This window comes from Perognathus longimembris, chromosome 4 (assembly GCF_023159225.1).
Source record: "Perognathus longimembris pacificus isolate PPM17 chromosome 4, ASM2315922v1, whole genome shotgun sequence".
NCBI lineage: Eukaryota > Metazoa > Chordata > Mammalia > Rodentia > Heteromyidae > Perognathus > Perognathus longimembris.
Genome location: NC_063164.1, coordinates 27,994,746 through 28,019,549, shown reverse-complemented (window position 1 = coordinate 28,019,549; position 24,804 = coordinate 27,994,746). Strand labels below are relative to the sequence as shown.

At 40.6% G+C, this 24,804-nt stretch overlaps 1 protein-coding gene and 1 long non-coding RNA gene across 6 annotated transcripts in view; one reads left to right on the top strand and one right to left on the bottom strand.

The window, feature by feature from the left end:
- LOC125350385 overlaps window positions 1–19,758 on the top strand; it is a 28,351-nt gene extending 8,593 nt beyond the window's left edge. The window contains exon 3 of the long non-coding RNA XR_007210733.1: window positions 19,649–19,758. This is a non-coding gene — a long non-coding RNA (uncharacterized LOC125350385). The remainder of the gene's footprint in view (window positions 1–19,648) is intronic.
- Ica1l (islet cell autoantigen 1 like) overlaps window positions 1–24,804 on the bottom strand; it is a 44,018-nt gene that overhangs the window by 4,899 nt on the left and 14,315 nt on the right. For 3 of the 5 annotated variants that reach the window (XM_048344938.1, XM_048344939.1, XM_048344937.1), the window contains 8 exons: window positions 21,772–21,895; window positions 19,621–19,819; window positions 17,389–17,514; window positions 15,065–15,163; window positions 13,543–13,628; window positions 9,904–9,944; window positions 3,866–4,126; window positions 153–230 (listed from right to left, as the gene is read on the bottom strand). In XM_048344938.1, coding sequence (XP_048200895.1) covers window positions 153–230; window positions 3,866–4,126; window positions 9,904–9,944; window positions 13,543–13,628; window positions 15,065–15,163; window positions 17,389–17,514; window positions 19,621–19,819; window positions 21,772–21,895 — 1,014 coding nt within the window. Of the gene's footprint in view, window positions 1–152; window positions 231–3,865; window positions 4,127–9,903; window positions 9,945–13,542; window positions 13,629–15,064; window positions 15,164–17,343; window positions 17,515–19,620; window positions 19,820–21,771; window positions 21,896–24,804 lie in introns of those variants that run through there. The other 2 variants (XM_048344940.1, XM_048344942.1) reach the window with 2 other exon arrangements.

Genomic DNA, 24,804 nt, shown 5'->3' with positions numbered 1-24,804 from the left:
TAAGAGTCTCATGTCGGGACTACTTTCCTGCATGATCTAGCTATGAACCGAGATTCTCAGGTCTCAACCTCTTGAGTAGCTAGGTTTACAGGTGTGAGCCACCAGCACCTGGCTCAACTGACTCTTAATGCAATGGAAAAGAAATCACTTACATCGTGTTAATTTCTTTGGACTCTGTGAAGGCACTGGTAGGTTATCAGTGTGCTCTGAATCCTCTTGGGAGACCCAGCCTGGAGGGAAGGGAGAAAAGAATTTTGTTAATCAAGTAGGGTATAGGAAATAGCATCAGAAAAGCAAGAAAACATAAAAATATCTCAAGTTCTCCAGTCTGTGATAGGAGATAGTAAAGAGGTATAAAAATCTAAAAACTATCTTGGCACTAGTGGTCTAAGCCTATACTCCCAGCTACTCGAAAGAATCATGGCCATGTTCATGGCCAACCAAGGCAGAAAAGTTGATAAAAAGCCCTTCTTAACCAGGGACTGACTGGATGCACCTGCTATCCTAATTACAGCAAGAAGCCTAAAATTAGCTGCATCACAGCCCAGGCACATGTCTTGGTAAGAAGTAAGACTATCTCAAAAAGGACCACTGCAAAAAACGAAACAGACAACCAACCAACCAAACCAACCAGGGCTGGGAGCCTGACTCAGAGGGAGAGAGCTGGTCTGCTGGGAGTGAGGCCCTGACTTGAAACTCCCCTTGTATTAAGGGGAGAAAATAACTGGAATTATGTATTTCTCCTGTCATCTAATTTTAGTACCAGCTAGCGTTAGGGTAGAAATCCTTATATTTTTTAAAGTAGTTTTGAAAAATATTTAAGAAAGACTTCAATTCCAAATGATGTACCCACAAATCTTAATACAAAATGAGCAGATTAGTGTCCAGAGCTGGGTATATTTTGACAATTCAAAAGTTTCTCTTCAGGCCTAGGAATGTGGCTTAGCGGTAGAGTGCTTGCCTAGCATGCATGAAGCCCTGGGTTCGATTCCTCAGCACCACATAAACAGAAAAAAGCCAGAAGTGGTGCTGTGGCTCAAGAGGTAGAGTACTAGCCTTGAGCAAAAAGAAGCCAGGGGCAGTATTCAGGCCCTGAAATCAAGCCCCAGGACTGGCAAAAAAATAAAAAAGGTTTCTCTGTGAAGAGTTAAGAACTCCTGAAAGTTGCATAATGTAATTTATATTTAATATATATTACATTTAACAAATAAGCATCTAATAATATACATATGTAGGTATGCAATATATAGAAAATTGAAAATGAAGAAGGTAGATCATCTACCTAGCTAGTGTGAAGCCCTGAGTACCTTTAGAACATACACACACACACACACACAGATGACATGCCATGTTTGGGTTTTTTTGGTTTTTTTTTTTTTGCCAGTTCTGGGGCTTGAACTGATCAGGACCTGAGTACTGTCCCTGGCTTCTTTTTGCTTAAGGCTAGCACTCTACCTCTTGAGCCACATGCCACTTCCAGCTTTTTCTGCATATGTGGTGCTGAGGAATCGAACCCAGGGATTCATGCATGCCAGGCAAGCACTCTATCACTAAGCCACATTCCCAGCTCCTGACATGCTATGTTTTGACTCTCCCTCTCATTGAAATTTTGTTGTCATGATGGTATGAAGAGCTTTAAAGGCAAGTCCTAAGGGCCTTTGTGAGTGGATTGCTACCATTATCCTGGGAGGATTAGTAGTCACAGGTATGTGTTCTGGCTAGGAAGGGTAGGTTTGGCCCCTGCTTGTCTTGAGCAGTCACTTGACCTTCCACCTTGCACCATGAGATGATGTGCTAGACTCTGGTATTATGCTCCTTAGACTTTTCAGCCTTCAGAACTGTCAGCAAAACCTATTTATAAATACCCAGTCTATATGGTACATTACAGAAAGTAGGCCAAGACCTTGGGGTTTCTAGGACATTTGCCTTTTTACTCTTAAGGTAGCTCACTGCCAAGCCTATATTAGCAGGAGGAAAGAAAGTGGACATAAGAATAGTGAAGTGGAGCCAGGTCCTAGTGGTTCACACCTGTAATCCTAGTTACTCAGGAGGCTGAGGTATGAGGATGGCGGTTCAAAGCCAGCCTGGGCAAGAAAGTCTGTGAGACTCTTGCTTCCAATTAACCACCAGAAAACTGGGAGTGGAGTAGTGTCTAAAAGTAGAGGAATGCTAGCCTTGAGTGAAAGAGCTCAGGAATGACACCCATTCCCTGAGTTCAAGACCCACAAACAACAGAAAAAACAGTGAAGTAAAATCCTGTATTAGGGAAAGGGGACCAGATTCTGCCCCCTTTACTGTTTAAACTGCCCCATGACCTAAGTCACTTAAACACTAGGTTTTAACTTGTCTGTCTGCAGGCTGGGACCAAATTTTTTCAGTAGTGAAATCTAGTTGATATTATATCAACTGAAAGAAAAATCCCTGCTGTGAGAGATATGACAATACAGGAGGTAGAAGAGTTAGAATATATGATGGGAAAGCAGTTGGTTTACAAACTATTCGACCTACCAGGCCATTGGTGTACCAGGTAAAAACCTTGCCATAGCAAAACACTACAATTATCCTAGAGTGTCTCTTTCTCAAATAATCCTGTCCATTTGTTCAGGCTAGCCAATAAATTCTTACCAACTGGTTATTTGACTGATATTTTATTTATTGAGTGAACTTTATGCTTCTGTCACCAAATGCACAAGATAAATCCCTACAATTCATGCCCTTGTGATATAGCATAACAGTATTTTAATGCAAAGCACAGCATGTTAAGACACTGATATAGGTGTGGATGGTTTTATTTTTTTTAATAATAAAATCTGGGAGATGAAAGACCTGTCTAAGGGAAGATAAACTTGCTACAGCAATGAAAACAGATATAAGTAACATACTATGGAAGGCCGTCTGTTAGTACTAAGAATCAATTCAAGGACTGGCCATTGTGGAGAGAGCTCTCGGCTGGGAATCCTGCACTGAGGTTTAGAGCCAAGCTCCATTACTGAACAGCAATACAGAGGTGCCTGAGGGATCCCGAAGTACTGAATGGGGTGACAGAAACAGCAAATATTCTGAAAGTAAGGTAGGAGATAAATGGGGAAATGCACGTTTTATCCTGAAACCGCGTGTGATTCATTTTTTTTTTTAAGTGTTAGCAGGGTATTAACTTCAGAATCTGCTTCTTGGAAAAGTAACTCTGGAGGAAGTATGGAGGAGGAACTGGAAGCTGCAGACTTGTTAGGGGCTATATTGCAGCAAAACGAAACTAAGTGAGGCTCTAAATGGCTCTGTGAAGCAGAGTTTCAGAAGCGGAATAGACATGACTTGGCAATTAATATGGATATAAGGAGCAAAATGCCTCCCAAGGTGCAGAGCTGGAAGCAGGAGTGTGCTGAGATGGGTGTTTCTTCAGGAACACCCCTTCCCAGCCTGCTTTGTGTCCTCCACTCCTACTGTTGTACCCACAAGGCTGCCTAGAACCAGCTACTCGAGCTGGCCCTTGTCCTCTCCTTAATTCTGAATTCACAGAATGAAAACACACCAAATTTTGCTTAATGGAAGAAACAGATCTCCTGATAGGAGGTAACTTTATCAGGTCAAGCGTGGTAAACCAGATAACGCAGGCAAGTCAGTGTCTGTGAGCATCATGTAACTTTGGTGGAGATGACAAGGAAACAGACCTAGTGTCAGATTTCTTGACAAATTCCAATGTGATTAGATTTGATATTTTTCCAGTCTATTGGCGTGAGTGCAGATTTTATCCAGTAGCACTACAATTAAAAATCATTCTCCTTGTTGGTTCTATCAACAAGCATAATATTTGTGTTTCCAAAGGTAAAATAAGGCATATGCGTGCAAATGTTTGATAGACACTTACTATTAAAAGCTCCAGCAGCATGAAGGCCAAGGTCAAAGAGTTGTGAGGGAAGGAATCCAGAGGAATGAGCGAGAGGCTCGGACCCCACAGAAGCCTCCTGGGGCACGAGACCAGCACTGGGGCTCCCACATGAAGTCTGGCACTCTTGAGTAGATTCACTAGTACTGGAACAAGCAGGGCTTAGGAGGCTGTTCAGAAATGAGAATTCCTTCTCAAAGTCTTCTCTTTCCAATGAATCTGCAGGTACATCTTTTGCCACTGCTGGTTGAAAATGAAAACAGAAAGGCTATTCTTTTGGGAGAAATGAGAGTAAGACATATGATAAAGTAGTTGCATTGTTATTTTACAATACTAAAGAACCAGCAAGTAAATTGGTTGTAAATTAATGTGACAGTTATTTCTAAAGGGGCAAGATTTAGATCAAAATGGTCACATTTTCATCTTGAGGATATAATAAAAGAACAGTTATAAATATCTGAAATAATTAAGCTACCACCTATGTAAGGCAAATGACAAGGGATACATGAAGAAGTAGAAACAAGTTAATAATAGAAGCCTTTAATATACTACATTTGGTTAAAAAAAAAAAAACAGCCAGGGGCTGGGGATATGGCCTAGTGGCAAGAGTGCCTGCTTCATATACATGAGGCCCTGGGTTCGATTCCCCAGCACCACATATACAGAAAACGGCCAGAAGTGGCGCTGTGGCTCAGGTGGCAGAGTGCTAGCCTTGAGAAAAAAAAAAAAAAAGAAGCCAGGGAGAGTGCTCAGGCCCTGAGTCCAAGCCCCAGGACTGGCCAAAAAAAAAAACCCCCCAAAAAAAACAGCCAAGGGGATAAAAGATGATTAAAGATTTAAGAGGTTTGAGCAGCATAATCAACGAGACATTTATCCTGAACATACTTAAACCTAAACACACATTTAGAATTCACTAAAATTCTTTTTATTAACATTTAAAAAGTCAGTGAGTTTTTTTTATAGTACTTTTTGAATTCAGGACCTGAGTGAGGTCTCTGAGCTCTTTTTGCTCAAAGCTAGTGCTCTGCCACTTGAGCCACAGTACCACTTCCTCAGTGAATTCTTAAAAGGAGAAAGATACATCATTAAATGCTCTGATGGGAATGCAATAAGATGAAATGATTTAAAAATGAAACCAAAACACAAAATGCTCTTTCACCTATAAAATTTACAATTTTGTTGCATAACAGATTTTCTGAAATACTGATATTTTGATGTCATGATCCATGGGATGCTTAAATAGCAGTGAACAGAGGAGGGCACCCTTTAGTGCTGAAACATCACAGCAACAGGAAATGTGGCAAACCTAAAATCCTGCGCCATCTAGTGTAAAAACAATAAAAAAAAGCCTTAATAAGGTCAGAATGAAAGCAAAATGTTGGACAGAAACAGAGCCAAATAATGATGACTAGAATAAGTACCTACTCTTTCAGTGAGCCAATAATGCATACAAATGGGAAGAATTAAGCTTATTCAAAGACAGAATATCTAGGGCTGGGAATATGGATTAGTGGTAGAGTGCTCGCCTAGCATGGATGAAGCCCTGGGTTCGATTCCTCAGCGCCACATACACAGAAAAAGTCAGGAGTGGGCTCTGTGGCTCAAGTGGTAGTGTGCTAGCCTCAAGCAAAAAGAAGCTCAGGGACAGTGCTCATGCCCTGAGTCCAAGCCCTAGGACTGGCAAAAAAATATAAAAAATATATATATATATCCTTCACAACCTAAAGAAAGCTCTACTTATCCAAGTATAGGAAAGTAGCAAGTGCAAGGCCCCAGTGCTGGGAGGGGGAGTGAGCATGGAATATGTACACATAAGTATAAGATGGGAAGGTAGGAATGAGTAAAGGAGGGAACAGATGTTGCTAAACAAAAGGAGCATAATGTACATATCATCCAAAATGGAGAAAATGATTTTATTGTTAAAGTTCATAAACTTCACAAGCTGTGTAGAGTAGAATGACAAATTTCATCATTGAGAAAGTTAAAATGTATACTGTAAAATATATATAATAACTTAAACAAAAAATAAGCATACGTAAGTACACAATGTATCATAGACTCACTCCCTTTCTCACCCTCTCCTATCCCATCTTCCCATCTTAAAACTTTCAATAGGTTCCACTCATTCTTTTTTTTGTACATGCAAATAAACTACTTCAGTCATTTAAAAAATTTGGAAACTATGTGAATACATATAAAGTAATTTATTCCTGAGCAACAAGTGGATCTAAAATGAAACTAACAAGGAAATAAAAATCTTGAAACAAATAATCATGGGAACTCCTCATACTAAAAGGTATGGGATATAGCCAAAGCAGTACTAAAGGCAAGTTTATAAAGTATTTAGTGCCTGCATTTTTAAAAACAACAGAGAGGGGCTGGGGATATGGCCTAGTGGCAAGAGTGCTTGCCTCGTATACATGAGGCCCTGGGTTCAATTCCCCAGCACCACATATACAGAAAATGGCCAGAAGTGGCGCTGTGGCTCAAGTGGCAGAGTGCTAGCCTTGAGCAAAAAGAAGCCAGGGACAGTGCTCAGGCCCTGAGTCCAAGCAGGACTGGCCAAAAAACAAACAAACAAACAAAAAAAAACAGAGAGGACAGTGGTAGAATGTCTGCCTAACAAGTAAGCACAAGCTCAAGCCTCAGCATGACAAAAGAATGAGAAAAATATCAAACACTGTTTCTGTACAACAAGTAACTAAAAAACAGAATGCAAAATTCATAGACTAAAAGAGCAGAGCAGAAATAAATGAAACAGATTAAAAATACAAAATATCAACAAAAAACTGATTGCATTGGAAAGATGAACAAAATTGACAAACCCAGGGTACCAGTGGCTCACTCATGAATGCTAGATACTCAGGAGGCTGAGATCTGAGGATGGCAATTTAAAGCCAGCTAGGGCAGGAAAGTCCAACAAAACACCAAAAAAAGTCGGAAGTGGAGCTGTGGCTCAAGTGGTAGAGCACCAGCCTTGAGCAACATAAGCCCAGGGATAGAACTCCAGGCCCTGAGTTCAAGCCCCAAGACTGGTATAAAAACATTTAAAACATTCATCTAGTTGCCATGGCTCAAGCCTGTAATCCTAGCTACTAAGAATGTGGAGAATGGGAAGATTTCTGTTTAAGGCCAAGTCCAGGGAAGAAGTTTGAGATTCCATCACAATCAATAAAAATGTGAGGACTGAACTGATATTCGACAAAGGAGCTAAAGACATACAATGGAATAAACATAGCCTCTTCAACTACTGGTGCTGGAAGAACTGGGCAGCCATATGCAGAAAACTCAAAGTAGACCCAATCCTATCACCATGCACCAAAATCAACTCAAAATGGATCAAGGACCTCAATATCAGACCTGAATCATTGAAACTACTGAAGGACAGAGTAGGAAAGACGCTAGAACTTGTAGGCACAGGAAGGAACTTCCTGAATATAGTCCCAGGGGCACAACAAATAGGGGAGAGACTTGACAAATGGGACTACTACAAATTAAAAAGTTTCTGCACAGCTAAGGACATAGCCACCAAAATAGAAAGACAGCCAACGATATGGGAAAGGATATTTACCAGCACAGCAACAGACAAAGGCCTGATATCTGTTATCTACAGAGAACTCAAAAAACTAAGCCCCTCCAAGCCCAATAAACCTATTAGGAAATGGGCAAAGGAGCTAAAGAGAGACTTCACAAGAGAAGATATAAAAATGGCAAAGAAACACATGAGGAAATGCTCAACATCCCTGGTAGTAAAGGAAATGCAAATAAAAACAACCCTGAGATACCACCTCACCCCAGTTAGAATGGCCTATACTCTGAACTCAGGAAACAACAAATGCTGGAGGGGGTGCGGGGAAAGAGGAACCCTTCTCCATTGTTGGTGGGAGTGCAAATTAGTACAACCACTTTGGAGAACAGTATGGCGGTTTCTCAAAAAGCTCAATATAGACCTACCCTATGACCCAACCATACCACTCCTAGGCATCTATCCTAAACAGCAAACCCCAAGACATCAAAAAGACATTTGTAACTGTATATGTTCTTGATACATTGTATATTGTATATATGTCTACCTGACCTAGAGAAGGGATAGAAAAACAGGACGTAAGATATCACAAGAAATGTACACACTGCCCTACTATGTAACTGTACCCTTTTTGCACAAAACCTTGTAAAAAAATTTGTGTTCAATTAATAAAAAAAAAGACATTTGTACTTCCATGTTTATCACGGCACAATTCACAATAGCTAAAATATGGAAACAACCCAGATGCCCCTCCACAGACGAATGGATCCAAAAAATATGGTACTTATACACAATGGAATACTACATAGCGATTAGGAATGGTGAAATATTGTTATTCGCAGGGAAATGGTCAGAACTCAAACAAATAATGTTGAGTGAGACAAGCCTAGAACACAGAAAACAAAGGGGCATGATCTCCCTGATATATGACTGTTAACAAAGGTTGACAGAGAGACAATAGAGACCAAGTCTGTGAAACTAAAACTGCTTGTCAAATAGTATTCCCCACAGGATTGGGGCAACGACCCAAAAGTATGTAACTAAAACCAAACAATTACTCAACATATAAAGGTCAAAAATTGACCTCTCAGGGGCCCTTTTGAGCTATTGTATTAATAGCTCAAAAGCTAGGTATGTACGTTCATATAAGACTACTGTCGACATATGGTCTAATATCGACATTACATTTAAAGCCCTAGGTGAACTTTCTTGGGCGTGGCCATGTGGCTACTGTATATGTTCTTGATACATTGTATATTGTATATATGTCTACCTGACCTAGAGAAGAGATAGAAAAACAGAACATAAGATATCACAAGAAATGTACACACTGCCCTACTATGTAACTGTACCCTTTTAGCACAACACCTTTTCAAAAAATTTGTGTTCAATTAATAAACAAATAAATATAAAAAAAAATGTGAGGGCTGGGAATATGGCCTAGTGGCAAGAGTGCTTGCTTCCTACACATGAAGCTTTCGGTTCGATTCCCCAGCACCACATATATGGAAAACAGCCAGAAGGGGCGCTGTGGCTCAGGTGGCAGAGTGCTAGCCTTGAGCGGGAAGAAGCCAGGGAGGGTGCTCAGGCCCTGAGACCAAGGCCCAGGACTGGCAAAAAAAAAAAAAAAAAAATGTGAACATATCCGTCATCCCAGCTACATAGGAAGCAATAGGAAGATACTCTCCAGACTAGCCCAGGTATAAAAGTGAGTCTATTTGGAACAGTAACAAAAGCAAAAGGGACTGGAGATGTGGTTCTAGAGTTAAGTGTAAGATCCTTAGTACAAATCTCAGTAAAACTGTATGTGTGGGGCTGGGGATTTAGCTCAGCAGAAGAATGCCTGCCTGGAGAGCGCAAGGCCCCGAGTTCAGTCCTCAGCTCTGGGAAAAAAAAACCAAACAAATTATAAAAGACCCAAACTGTATATGTTAACTATACATAAAATATGTGTTTAAAAAATAAGAATACAGGCAGACACTAGTGGTTCACTCTTGTAATCCTGCTACTCAGGAGGCTGAGATCTGAGGATTGTGGCTCAAATCCAGCCGGGGCAGGAAAGTCTGTGAGACTCTTATCTCCAGTTAACCAGCAGAAAACTGGAAGTGGTGCTGTGGCTCAAGTGGTAGAGCGCTAGCCTTGAGCTGAAGAGCTCAGGGACAGCGCCTAGACCCAGAGTTCAAGCCCACTAAATAAATAAATGAATGAATGAATAAATAAATAAATAAATATACAATTTCAGTCTGAGTAAAATTTCAAAATCTTAGTCATACAACCTGATAAATTATTCCTGAATTTAAAAGGACCTACCTTTAAGAAGTCTAGATCCCTTATAGAAGGTACTAGGAAAGATAATTCAATGTGTATAGAATGGACACATAGAATGACATTTTTAATTGTACGGATATTAGCACAATCTTTTTTTAAAAAGGTATGATCAAATTTTGGCAACTGAAAATTTGTCCATTTCAAAATAACAAACCTACCACCTTACCTGATTCTCTCCTGAAGCTTGCTTCTTCGGACAAAACTATCCTGAAGTGAAAACAAGATAGTGCATAGATTCTGGTTAAAATACATTCAGTGTTCACAGTTCCCAAAGAGTTAATATATAGGTAAAAAATTTAACTCATATCCCAGCATTGGTGGCTCATGCCTATCATTCTAGCTCCTCAGGAGGCTGAGATCTGAGAATCACAGTTTAAAGCCAGCCCTGGCAGGAAAGCCCATGAGACACTTATCTCCAATTAATCACAGAAAAAGCTGGAAATGGCACTGTGGCTCAAGTGGTAGAGGCTAGTCTTGAGCAAAAGGAGCCCAGGGACAGCATCTAGGCCCAGAGTACAAGCCCCAGGACCAGCAAAAAAAAAAAAAAAATTAAAATTAAGAAATATATAAAATACTTGTCTAGTAGATCTCCCAAAAATCTATCATTGGGAGAATTTCTTACAAACTAAAAACATCTACCCATATTCAACACTAAGTATCTACATTGTAACAGTAGCATTTGTAGGAAGTTTGCCAAATATAAGGTTGAGCATCCCCAATTCAAAAAGGTCTGAAATGCCAAAGGCTCTACAATCTATAATGCTTTGAGCACTGACATACCAAAGTACATTTTTTTTTTTTTGTGGCCAGTCCTGGGCCTTGGACTCAGGGCCTGGCTTCTTTTTGCTCAAGGCTAGCACTCTGCCACTTGAGCCACAGCGCCTCTTCTAGCCATTTTCTGTATATGTGGTGCTGGGGAATCGAACCCAGGGCCTCACGTATACGAGGCAAGCACTCTTGCCACTAGGCCATATCCCCAGCCCCCCAAAGTACATTTTTAAACATTAATTAATTAATTTTTTTTTACCAGTCCTGGGGCTTGGACTCAGGGCCTGAGCACTGTCCCTGGCTTCTTTTTGCTCAAGGCTAGCACTCTGCCACTTGAGCCACAGCACCGCTTCTGGCTGTTTTCTGTATATGTGGTGCTTGGGGAATTAAGCCCAGGGCTTCATGTATGGGAGGCAAGCACTCTTGCCACTGGGCCATATCCCCAGCCCTGACATACCAAAGTAGAAGAAGTCTACACCAAGAAAGTCTGTTTCATGCACGAAATAATTACAATTATTGTATAGAGGGCTGGGGATATGGCCTAGTGGCAAGAGTGCTTGCCTCCCATACATGAAGCCCTAGGTTCGATTCCCCAGCACCATGTATACAGAAAATGGCCAGAAGTGGCGCTGTGGCTCAAGTGGCAGAGTGCTAGCCTTGAGCAAAAAGAAGCCAGGGACATTGCTCAGGCCCTGAGTCCAAGGCCCAGGACTGGCCACAAAAAAAAAGAAAAAAAAACAAAACTATTGTATAGAATTACCTCAGGATGTATGTGAAACATAAATGAATTTCATTTTTAGACTTCTGTCCTGTCCCCAAGGTAACTTATTTATGTAAATGTGAATATTCGATTTTTTTTTTTTTTTTGGCCAGTCCTGGGCCTTAGGACTCAGGGCCTGAGCACTGTCCCTGGCTTCTTCCCGCTCAAGGCTAGCACTCTGCCACTTGAGCCACAGCGCCGCTTCTGGCCGTTTTCTGTATATGTGGTGCTGGGGAATCGAACCTAGGGCCTCGTGTATCCGAGGCAGGCACTCTTGCCACTAGGCTATATCTCCAGCCCGAATATTCGATTTTTTTAAAATCCAAAATCTGACACCTCGAACATAAAGGACACTTAACATGTAGTACAATTTAGAAAAATCAAAGCCACAGGATATGAAGTTTCACTTTCAAACATTGAGAGATTTTACTTAACAACACTTAGGAACTAAATACAAGAAGAGCATCCCTATAAAGTGGTACATTCTGTTTTGAATAATATATTCATGTTTGTAAAAGAATACACATTAGCTTAGAATATCATCAATCATACTAATTTTGGTTTATAGCATCCATGTAATAACCAAAAAGTGAGGTTAAAAAAAACTAAACAGATTTAGTCAAGGTTGTTTCTAGTAGGCCTTTAAAGACATGTAAAAGCAACAGGATATTGATTTTAAACAAATACAACAATATTAGACACATAGGTATGATTTGGGATAAAATTTTCAATGACAATATATGAATACAGTTTTGTTTTGTTTTTTTTTGGCCAGTCCTGGGCCTTGGACTCAGGGCCTGAGCACTGTCCCTGGCTTCTTCCCGCTCAAGGCTAGCACTCTGCCACTTGAGCCACAGCGCCGCTTCTGGCCGTTTTCTGTATATGTGGTGCTGGGGGAATCGAACCTAGGGCCTCGTGTATCCGAGGCAGGCACTCTTGCCACTAGGCTATATCCCCAGCCCATGAATACAGTTTTTAAACAACTGTTTGAAGAGAGGATGAAGTTCTTGGAAATCTGTTAACTCTAAAAGTAGTTCTTGTAATGTTGAAGAATCATGGGAAGATTTTGGAAAAAATAACTTCTATGAGATGTGAGAATGGAAAAAATAAATATTCCATTTAGGTATGATTCCAAATGTCAATGTATAACTAAGGCTTAATTTATAGATAGGTGCTTGATAAATGTTGGGCGCAACTGGGCTCCAGTGCCTATAGTCCAATCTATTCAGGAGCCTGAGACCTGGATTAATGCTAGTTCAGACTGAAAAAATCTGAGACTCCATTTCCAATTAGCAAAATGCTCTAGACTGGGGACATGGTCAAGTGGTAAAATGCCAGCAAAAGAGCAAAGCTGACAGTACAAGGCCCAGTACCACACACACACACACACACACACACACACACACACACACACACACACACACCACACACATAAAGAAGCACTCACACCAGCACCCACACACAGTGTCGATCCCCAAACATTTATATATTCCACTTAGTCAAAATTTGATTTTTGATTTTTAAGAAAATGGGGAAATGCTTTCTATTTAGGATCACCTCGGTCCTTATTTTTGAGTTTGTTGTCATTTTAATCAGTTTAGTCAAAATGAGGGTTAAGCAGCAGCTCCGGAAGGGGAACAAAGAAAATATGCAATAAAAGAGAAACAGACAGGGTCTGGAAATGTGGCTTAGTGGTAGAGTGCTTGCTTAGCATGTACAAAGCCCTGGGTTCGATTCCTTAGCACCACATAAACAGGAAAGGCCAAAAGTAGTGCTGTGGCTCAAGAGGCAGAGTGCCAGCCTTGAGCAAAAAGAAGCCAGGGACAGTGCTCAGGCCCTGAGTCCAAGCCCCAGGACTCGTACCAAAAAAAGAAAAAAGAGAGAGAGAGAGAGAGAGAGAAACAAGACAACATGATATAGTGAGGCATGAAAACCCAGCAAGTAATCAGGCCCAGTCTCCTCTGTGTGGTCTACAGGTGGATTTGTAACCACTGCTGGGCCCTTTAGGCATGGCCAGGGGAATTCCTGGCTTTTACTAGAAGGCTCAGCCTCCTAAATGTCAGTCTGGAGTAATTACTCCAGTTTGTTGAGTACTCTTGTTACTCTTTGCCTGTCATGTTAAAAACCTGAATTAAAAAACAACTTCAAAACCAATATCTAGAGGTATTGGAAAAAAGATGTGGAAGAAAGTATTCAGTGAATCAGAGAAAAAAATAATTCTTTCTACATTAAGTCACAGGCAGATATCCAGGACTTGCACAGCTTTTGCCTGCTTACTTATTGAGGTTGTCAGTGAGAACATTTTCTTCTATTTGCCCTTCTTTGTGGTCTTCAGTAGGCTTGCCTGGAGTATCTTGTAATCTCTAAGGACAAGAAATTCAATGTTATACAGATGCAAAGAATCTGTTTCTCTCTTTGAAAATAAAATGAGAATAACATTGCTAAAGAACAATAGTTTGGAACTATTCCTATTCCTATGTGGAGAGTGTGTGCTAGTGTAATTTTAACTGAGCCCCACATACATACTGTATCCTGGTTGCCTGTGGGAACTGCACATACTGTGATGTGGGCTAGAGATAGGCCGGTTTAACAACATCCTGATAGATCTACTTCAACTGTGTTGCAATGATCCAAACATAGCTAGATTTTTGGCTTCAATTTAGAGTAGACATTAGGTATACAATTTGTCTAGATATTTAAAGTGCTATTTGAGGAAGCATTTTTTTTTTTTTTTGCCAGTTGTGGGCCTTGGACTCAGGGCCTGAGCACTGTCCCTGGTTTCTTTCCGCTCAAGGCTAGCACTCTGCCACCTGAGCCACAGCGCCCCTTCTGGCCATTTTCCATATATATGGTGCTGGGGAATCGAACCGAGAGGTTCTTGTGTAGGAGGCAAGCACTCTTGCCACTAGGCCATATTCCCAGCCCCCTGAGGAAGCATTTTTTATAGGAAGCAAAAAATAAGTTCAAATAAAAATTTAAAAACCCAGTCTAATTCAAAGCATCTTTGGGGTTGAAAGATGCTATTTCAGAATGTGACGAATTCATCTCTGAGTGGCAAGGTATGATGAACCTGTGACCGACTGGAATCCAACAAGAATCTCAGCAAAAGAAAATTAAGTTTTACTGAAAACAGGGCAGAATGGTAAGCTGAAAGCTACTGCAACCTAGCCCATCAGAATTGAAGAACTGACTATCACATGCAACTAGCTGCTGGACTAGCCAGTGCAAAGGATGTGACTGAAGACGTACTGTAATCCCATGAAGGGACGAAGAAAGCTAATGGAACTTGTTCTTCTCTTCAGCTGTTATCAAACCTAAGTCATTACCTTAATTTTTTTTATCATAAGCCACATCTGACATATCAGTGTGAATAAAGGAAATTTGTCTTAAAGTTCTAAAATTGTCACGTAAGTAATCTGGACATTGTTTAGAATGGCCAACTGTTCTGTTACATTTCCATAGTGGGTTGTTTTTTCAGGTTTTTCTTATTGTCTTTAAGTGGTTGCACAAAGGAATTTCAATTGGACATGTTAGTTCCATAGTCTTCTTTTATCTCTTTGCATTTCAATTTTGTTTTTATTTTCTTCCCCCTCCCACACCACCTTCAACCTACTGCTGTACTCCCTTGCGTTTCAGTGTTGTGGCCATCACTTGGAATCAAGGAAGTGCCAATCCTTATCAGAAGAAGTACAGAAAAACATTCTCCATTTTTTTATATATTCCAAATTAAGCTTAGCAAAAATAGTTTCTATGTTATTACTCAAATGATCTGTAAATAAGAAACATATGAAAAATGTACCTTGAGAGCTACAAAATCATATGGATGAAAGCCAGTACAGGCCTCATGGATTTGGGACATCATTTGAGCTGTTTTCTCCCAGAATCCAAGCAGTGTTCTCTGCAGACAAAAAAGGTGACACTTCAGCTCTTCTTTCCGCCATGGTTTGTTCACTGCTGCATTTCCTCATTGATGTAATGGAAGAAGCAGCAAGAACTAAATGCTGTTGTCCAAGTTTGGAGAACCAAAAAGAGCTGTAAATCATAATTCTGAATAAAAATTAGCCCCTGTAGTCAAGTGAGTGGGTCCTGGCTACTTGGGAGGCTGAGATGAGAAGGATTTTGGTTCAGGCCAACCTTTTCAGTCAACTGCAGGGTGCAGTGGGAGTGAGGGTACAACCGCTATTCCAGTTACTGTGGAAAGCGTAACAGGAGGATCGTGGTCCAACAATAAGCTCACACAAAAAAGCAAGATTGTTATCGCTAATTAACCAATGCAAAAAATGAGCTATAGATCTGGCTCAGTGGTAAAGGGCCTGCCTAGCACATTGAAGCCCTGTGCTCAAACCCCAACATCTGTGCCTGCATGTATGTGCACTCATCTGTATATAACACCTATGCAGGATGCAACTAAAAGAAAGCAAACCCAAACAAGTGCCAATGGCTCATGCCTATAATCCTAGATACTCAGGAGGCTAAGACCTGAAGATCATGGTTTGAACCCAGCCCAGGCAAGAAAATCTGTGAGATTCTTATTTCCATGAAGGTACCAAAAATTCTGGAACTGGGACTATGACTCAAGTGGTAGAGAGCTAGCCTTGAGCAAAAGAAGCTTAGGTAAGAGTACCCAGGCCCTGAGTTCAAGCCCCAGGACCAGCACCAAGAAAGAAAGAAAGAAAGAAAGAAAGAAAGAAAGAAAGAAAGAAAGAAAGAAAGAAAGAAAGAAAGAAAGAAAAGAAAGTAAACCTATAGATTGAAACACTTGAGCAATCTAAAATGGTTAAAAGTTTGGAAATACTAATTTCTACAAAAGGAGGAGTAAATGTAAATGTGCAATTTTTATGTTAGTAAGGATATGTAAACATCTTGTTATTGGAGAATAATATGTTTATATATGCTTGAGAGCTTTTGTGCTCTCAAGTAATTGGCCATCTTTCTTGTTGTTTCAAGATTCCTAGTCAAAAAGAGGAGCATGGGGGGCTGGGGATATAGCCTAGTGGCAAGAGTGCCTGCCTCGGATACACGAGGCCCTAGGTTCGATTCCCCAGCACCACATATACAGAAAACGGCCAGAAGCGGCGCTGTGGCTCAAGTGGCAGAGTGCTAGCCTTGAGCGGGAAGAAGCCAGGGACAGTGCTCAGGCCCTGAGTCCAAGGCCCACGACTGGCCAAAAAAAAAAAAAAAAAAAAAAAAAAGAGGAGCATGAGTGGAGAGAACAGAGGAAGACAGAATTAACAGCTGTTTGCTGAACGAGTTATTCTACATGGATGGTCATATGCTTTTATTTTCACATATATCCCTTCTTGAATCCTGAATCCACAGTATCAGGTGAATTCCTTAAAAAATAGGCAACAAATAGCCATTTTGTTTATTATTTCCTTAAGCAAATTTGGTGTGCGTTATTTTGCTATTTGTAAATATATGTTGAAATCAATAACTGCTATTTGTTAACAGCTAACTTATTTCTTGTAATTATTTCTGTATGGTTTAAGGGAACGCAAGCACGGGGAGCCTTCTGAAGCTCAAGTGGTACAGGATGCTGACTGGGCAAAAATGGAAAGAACACATGACCTAGAATTAAGCTCCACATTTCCATCTACTTGAATAGTCATCTATAAAATGACAAGAAAAGCTTCCAACCTTTGAAAACCACTGTGTCTTTGCTTCAGATGAAACTATGTAGAAGTTCAAACCAGAAGCTCAGCTCTCCAATCAAAACGCAGGCCAGTGGAACTTGAATTTGGCCTTTTCAGCATCTTTCTGTTCAACCCAGAGGGTCCCTAGGTATCTGTCTGTCTGTGTGTGTCTCTCTATCTCTCTCTCTCTCCTCTTTTCTCCATTCTTTTTCCCTCTTCTCTTTCTCTCCTTTCTTTCTCTTCTCTTTCTCCTGTCTCTCCTAGGACACTAAGAAGACTAACCTGACACTACAGGAATAGACAATCTCTAAGGTCCTTTCAGTTTAGCTTTTTACACTTGTCTGTGACAGCCTCAATATGTCAATGATAGTAGCAACATGAAAGGAATTTCATAATTATTTGAGTTTTTTTCACCCTTTAGACAACTTTTAAAAAGGAATCTCACCACTCATCTTTACTGCAAGGACATGCTGACCATGGAGGTTGGTACCTGGTAGGTAGTGAGGGAATGAGATAACATATTGCAGCGACTAGCTCCAAGTAAATCCACTTTCTGACAAACATCCATTTTTAACTTGTCAAAAGAACTTTTACTATTTCTCACTTGGATCTGTACCTGCAATCACAAAAATATTAATATTATTGTCAAAAATATAGGTAGATAAGCATATAGGTTTGAAATGAAGATTTTAAAACACATAAAATTGTAATAAAGAATAACAATATCCTTTCTTTGTATCATTAACGTCTATGACTAATGATGGTTTTTTCTTTTTTTTTTGGCCAGTCCTGGGCCTTGGACTCAGGGCCTGAGCACCTTCCCTGGCTTCTTCCTGCTCAAGGCTAGCACTCTGCCACTTGAGCCACAGCGCCCCTTCTGGCCGTTTTCCATGTCTGTGGTGCTGGGGAATCGAACCGAGAGCTTCATGTGTAGGAGGCAAGCGCTCTTGCCACTAGGTCATATTCCCAGCCCCAATGATGGTTTTTTCTATGCTTGATAATTGTATAGTCTTCCAAAGCTATCTTTAGGTTGATAAAGTATGAGATGAGAGATGGACTCAAATCTATACTCCTAGTTACTTGGGATGCAAGGATTGGGATGAATGTGGTTTGAGGCTTGCTGGGGCAAAAAAAGTTAGCCAGACTTTATTTCAATGAAATGGGCTGGGTGTGGTGACTCATGCTTGTCATTCAAGCTAAGAGGGAGGCCACAGGAAGGAGGATTCAATCAGTCTAGACTAGCCCAGGCCCCAAATACCAGGCTTTATTCAAGCAAAACAACGAACACCAAAAGATGCGTTTACCTACTTTTCAGTGCTGCTCAGAGTAATCAATGGCCCAAAATACTTAGAGCAGCTGGCATAAAGGTATAAGTTCTCCATCAATGTCAAGTGTTAGGAGTTTTTGTTATAGGGGCTCAGTTTATGAAATGAAATGAATGAATTTTAATATCCATGTTGTCAATTTAGAAGATTACTTTTTTTCAGGCTTGGGTTCAAGCACAGGGTCTTATGCATATTCACTATGAGCTACCCCCTAGCCCTAAAGGATATAATTTATAATGAGTAATTTATTTAGCAAAGCAAATGTCTATACATATTTGCTTAGTAGGTTTATAGTGAAATTGTATTGTGACAGAATGAAAAGTTTGATAGTATTCACTTTTTCTTAGCATTAATAACCATTTTTACATATATTTTTACTTAAATTATATATTTTTCCTTTGGTAATAAGCTATTCTCTTCCTGAAAACAATTTCCAAAAGTTCAGGTCAACAGTATTTAAAATGAGGCTAGATATAATATGAGTGGGATTAAAAAAAAAAAAGGAAAAGGTTGATGATGCGAGAGCCCCTCTTGAAAAGTAATAAAAGCATGGCCGGACAGTGGTGGCTCACATCTGTCATCCTAGCTACCCAGGAGGCTGAGATCTGAGGATTGTAGTTTGGAGCCAGCCCAGGTATGAAAGTCTGTGAGACTCTCCTCTCGAATAAACCATTCTGAAAAAGCCAGAAGTGGTGCTGTGGCTCAGGTGGTAGAGCATTAGTCTTGAGCAAAAGAAGCTCATGACAGTGTCCAGGCCCTGAGTTCAAGCCCCAGGACCAGCAAAAAAATAAAAAATAAAATAATAATAATAATAATAAAAGTGTGCCAAAATCTCCAGGCAACCAGTAATTTATAGTAAAATATGTATTTTTAACATATGTGCTGTCAAAGTGAACACTAAATATGCATTTTATTTAAAAGGCAGAGGCAGTTGTGTATGTCTGTAATCCCAGACATACACATCGGGAGGCAGAGGCAAAAGGATAGAGTTCTAGGCTAGCTGAGCTACATACATAGTAGGACAATGTTTCAAAAAAAAAAAAAAAGAGAGATAGCCAGGGGCCAGTAGCTCATGCCTGTAGCTCATGCCTATAATCCTAGTTACTCAGGAGGCTGAGATCTGAGGATCACAGTTCAAAGCCAGCTTGGGCAGGAAAGTCCATAAGACTCTTATCTCCATGTAACCACCAAAAAACCAGAAGTGGTGCTGTGGCTCAAGTGGTAGAATGCTAGCCTAGCTGAAGCGCTCAGGGACAGTGCATAGGCCCAGAGTTGAAACCCCACAACTAAAAAAAAAAAAAAAAGAGAGGGGTATTGTTTTGTGATCTTCACTGAATTACTGTGTATCAGTTCTATATTTTATGCATCAAGGAAAGGAAAAGGATATATTTTCTTACTTTTCTGAACTTCTCCATTTGTTTTAAGGTATCTGGATCCAGTTCCTGGGATACATCTTTCATCCACAGCAGAGCTCCTCTGTATTCTGTGCGTGCCTGTTCCATCCGATTAATTGTCATCAACGTGTCAGATACGGCCCTTTGACTAAATGTTGCTACTTCTTGCTTAAGCCGAGAGAGAGGAGTACACAAGGCCAATCTAATAACAGAAAGGTAAAAATCAGAGGGTTGTATATTCCATAAACAAAACAAATTTCAAACCAATTATGAAAAAAAATTTGCTCTAAAAATGGGAGTACAAATAGTACAAATTATTGACATACCTAAGGAGATTTAGAAAGTAAATAAAGCTCATGTAGTCAAGTTTAAATTATTATACCTTCTCCCTTTTATACCCTCTCCTTTTTCACTTTAGGAAATATGTAATTTATAAATTTTGCAGCACCTTGGATGTTAATCCATGTATTAGCAACCTGACAGGTAGGTAAATCTGCCGTGTAGAAAAAGGGTTCTAGTGATAACAAAGGACCTGCATTTATAAAGTGTAATGTAGCTCATACAAGACCTTCCATTTGGCAAGTTTAGGGTAAAAATGAGTTTAGAAGAGCAGGTAAGATGACAGAAGAACTAATGAGCATGGGATTTTTTTAGCCTGTGAAGATGGGGACAAAAACAAAAACCCCAAAAAACAAGTATTAAAAAACACACATTTGGGGCTGGGAATATGGCCTAGTGGCAAGAGTGCTTGCCTCATATACATGAAGCCCTGGGTTCGATTCCCCAGCACCACATATATAGAAAATAGCCAGAAGTGGCGCTGTGGCTCAAGTTGGCAGAGTGCTAGCCTTGAGCAAAAAGAAGCCAGGGACAGTGCTCGGGCCCTGAGTCCAAGGCCCAGGACTGGCCAACCCCCCCCCCGCCCCGCCCCCCTTCCCCACATCAAACCTTACTCAATGGCTCTAGGAGGCCCTGAACTATCTCTCACTTCTTTCAAAACTCTTACACTGATGTGCTGCTTCAGAAAAAAGCCACGGAAGCTTGATAGCACCACTGCAGGTCTGATAAGGTCTATTTTCATTTTTCTGAAATACAAAGACTCGGACTTTTTTTTTAATGCCAGTCCTGGAGCATGAACTCAGGGCCTGAGTTGCTATCCCTGAGTTTTTGAGCTTCAGGTTAGAGCTCTATCACTTGAGCTACAGCTCTTCTTCTACCTCTTTTGGTGGTTAACTGGAGATAAGAGTCTCATAGACTTTTTTTTTGGCTTTAACCACTATCCTCGGATCTCAACCTCCTGAGTAGCTAGGATTACAGGCTTGAGCCACCTGTACCCAGCAATAGTTGGACTATTTTCAATAATTACTAAATTACAGGATATTCTTCATAACCAGTACTTTAATACAAAAAGTGGTGAAATAATAAAAGGAAGAATGTAATTAAGAAGGAAAAGACATTTAAAAGAAGTCCCAGCATACCCAAAGGTAGTATATGATGAACAAATGAAGAAGGGCTGACATGATACAGCCCTTTTCCTGGCAGGCAGGAAGCCCTTTTAAAAAAGGAGGGTGATTTAAGAAGAAAAGGGAAAAGTAGATATATATATATATATATATATATATATATATATATATTTAAATAGTGATCTTGTGATTCTATTATATTTAAACAACTCAAGAAATAGAAATACAGCCAGGTACTGGTGGCTCACAGCTGTAATCCTAGCTATACAGTAGGCTGATATGTGGAGGATCATGGCTCAAGTTCAGCTTTGGGCAGAAAAATCCAATTCTATCTCCAAAACAACCAATAAAAAGCTGGGTTGGAGGCAGGGCTCAAGTGACAAAGTGCCAGCTGAAGCAACTAAGCAAAGAACACTCAAGGCCCTGAGTTCAAACCCCAGTACCACCAAAACAAATGGCAACAAATATAAATACAGAGCTAAAGGCTATCTGTAGGAATTAAGCAACCAAGAGCATCAATTAAGAGTAAATTAAGACAGGCATCAAAAACAATTATATATTGCAATATTTCTTTTTAACCCTTTGTTGGACTGATCAGTAACATGTCCTTTCCGATATGCTCATTTAATCATATATGTCACAAGTGTCGTATTGGCTACAGATGAAAGGATGATGAAAATCTGTGGTGGACCTTTGTTTGGCTGAAGAGCAGAGCGCCTTGCCGGTAGCATCCATCATTTTGCCAGCTTGGGTCGTATCCCGTTCTGCTTGAAACTTTAAAAAGAGCCCTAGTTCATTTTCTTCCTCGGACATAACTAGGAAGAAAAACCCACGTTGTTTCATTTCATCATTTGTTTAAAATACACACATGCAACTGATATAATTCTCACAACAATACCAATCTATGCTAAGACTTACTTGAAGAAAGATGAGAGATTTATTTTGATGATGGGACTGGGGCTTGAACTCAAGCCCTGGGCACTGTCCCTGAGCTTTTTATGCTCAAGAGTAGCACTCTACCACTGGAGCCACAACTCTGCTTCCAACTTTTCTGGTGGTTAATTGGAGATAAGAGTCCCATGGACTTTCCTGCCTGGGCTGGCTTTGAGCTGCAATCCTCAGATCTCAGCTTCCTGAGTACCTAGGATTAACAGGTGTGAGCCAGGGCTGGGAATATGGCCCAGTGGCAAGAGTGCTCGCCTCACATACATGAAGCCCTGGGTTTGATTCCCCAGCACCACATATATAGAAAATGGCCAGAAGTGGCACTGTGGCTCAAGTGGCAGAGTGCTAGCCTTGAGCAAAAAGAAGCCAGGGACAGTGCTCAGGCCCTGACTCCAAGGCCCAGGACTAGCGGAAAAACAAAACAAAACAAAACAAAAACAAACAAACAGGTGTGAGCCACTGGCAACCAGCAAGAGATTTGTTTTTAAGTACAAATTCCCAGACTTTATTTCTGAAGGTTCTGATTGTATAGGTCTAGCAACGTGCTTTTTGTACAAGCACTGCAGATGGCTTTCATGCAGTGAATCAATGAACTTGCTTTGGGAAAAATGATTATTAATGACAAATAACAAACCACAGACACAAATGGTATAGTTCCAAATGTGCAGATCCACTTTAGGATCATTGCCTTTCACAAAGCATTTGTTTTGTATTTATACTTGCTTATTTCTTCCAGATTTTTGTTGTTTTTTTGTTTTGTTTTGTTTTTTTGGCCAGTCCTGGGCCTTGGACTCAGGGCCTGAGCACTGTCCCTGGCTTCTTTTTGCTCAAGGCTAGCACTCTGCCACTTGAGCCACAGCGCCACTTCTGGCCGTTTTCTGTATATGTGGTGCTGGGGAATCAAACCCAGGGCCTCATGTATACGAGGCGAGCTCTCTCGCCACTAGGCCATATCCCTAGCCCCTTCTTCCAGATTTTTATTCCTGCATATCCCTCATCTTTTATATTTCTGACCTCTTCCTCCCCATATCCACATTGTTACAGAAACTCTAAAGTCTGTCTCCTATTACACTGCTATTTAGTGTGGTCCATAGGCTAAAGTCAGTCTAAAATATGTGTCACCACACTGTGAGAAGTAAAGAAATGGAGAAAAGCAATGCAGAGACTTTACTAATTTGCCTGAGTTTCCCATAGCTGTTAAATAATAAAAAAAAAAAATTAGGGGCTAGAGGTATAGCTAAGAGAATGAACACATGCTTAGTGTGTACAAGGCCCTGAGTTCAACATCAGCGCACACGCGCGCGCGCACACACACACACACACACACACACACACACACACACACCAAATAAGCCTTTTGTGGATATATTTCTAAGGTTTGTTTTTGGTTTTTTTGCCAGTCCTGGGGCTTGAACACAGGGCCTAAGCACTGTCCCTGGCTTCTTTTTGTTCAAGGCACTCTGCCAACTTGAGCCACAGCGCCACTTCTGGCCTTTTCTATATATGTGGTGCTGAGGAATCGGACCTAGGGCTTCATGTATCTGAGGCAAGCACTCTTGCCACTAGGCCATATTCTCAGCCCATATTTCTAAGTTTTATGTTCTATAAATTTCATTTTTATTACAAAACTGTCAGATTAGAAATAAGTTAAAAAGAAAAAAAGTCATTGGTCTTTTAGCACTGAAAGGTTTAGGAACACTGATCTAATGTAAACTAACCTTCTAACCTCCATGAAATGAATTAAGGGGGAAAAGAACTTTTTTTTTCTTTTTTTTTGCCAGTCCTGGGCCTTGGACTCAGGGCCTGAGCATTCTCCCTGGGTTCTTTTTGCTCAAGGCTAGCACTCTGCCACTTGAGTCACAGCGCCACTTCTGACCATTTTCTGTATATGTGGTGTTGGGGAATCGAACCCAGGGCTTCATGTATACGAGGCAAGCGCTCTTGCCACTAGGCTATATCCCCAGCCCGGAAAAGAACTTTTATAAAGTGTTTCAATTGAACTACAGTGAATAAAAATGCCAGACCTCATTTTACTTTCATCATGACAGAAAACTGAAGTTAAGAACGGAAAGAGAATCCCTGGGTCCCTCTTAGGTATGCTGGTTTGACACTGGGCTGCTCCTGAGTGTCCAGAGTGATTCCATGATGGTGTAATGCAGGAGGATGCCTACACCTTCTGCAGTGCCATGTTTCATGAGACCAGTAATAGTTGTGCCATATCCTGAACAACTAACCTGAACCAGAGAGGACTGGATCTAGGGAGTTAGTTTAGTATTCTGATTACTCGAAAGGTGTATATTACCTTTGAATCAGAACTTCATAAATTATGCCTAAATGAAACTAAGGAAAAAAAACTCTCATTTTCTTTGTGTGTGTGTGTGTGTGTATGTGTTGGTACTGGGTACTTGAACTCAGGGCCTCATGCTCTTGTTTTGCTTTTTTGCTCAAGTATAGTGCTTCTACCACATGAGCCACGTCTCTACTTCTGGATTTTTGTGGTTAATTGGAAATAAAAGTTTTTTAGATTTGTCTGCTCAGTCTGGCTTTGAACCTTGATTGTCAGATCTCAGCCTCCTGAGTAGCTAGGATTATAAGTGTGAGCCACTGACACCTGGCAAATATTCATTCTATGTGATGGTTCAGAAAGCTGAGAAGCTGGTGTTGGGGATTTAGTTCAGTGGAAGAGCACTAGGCCCTGAGTTTGAGTCTCTCAGCTCTGAAAAAAAAAAAAAAAGCTGAGAAGCTAGAATCCTTCATTATCAAGTATCAAGTGGGCATA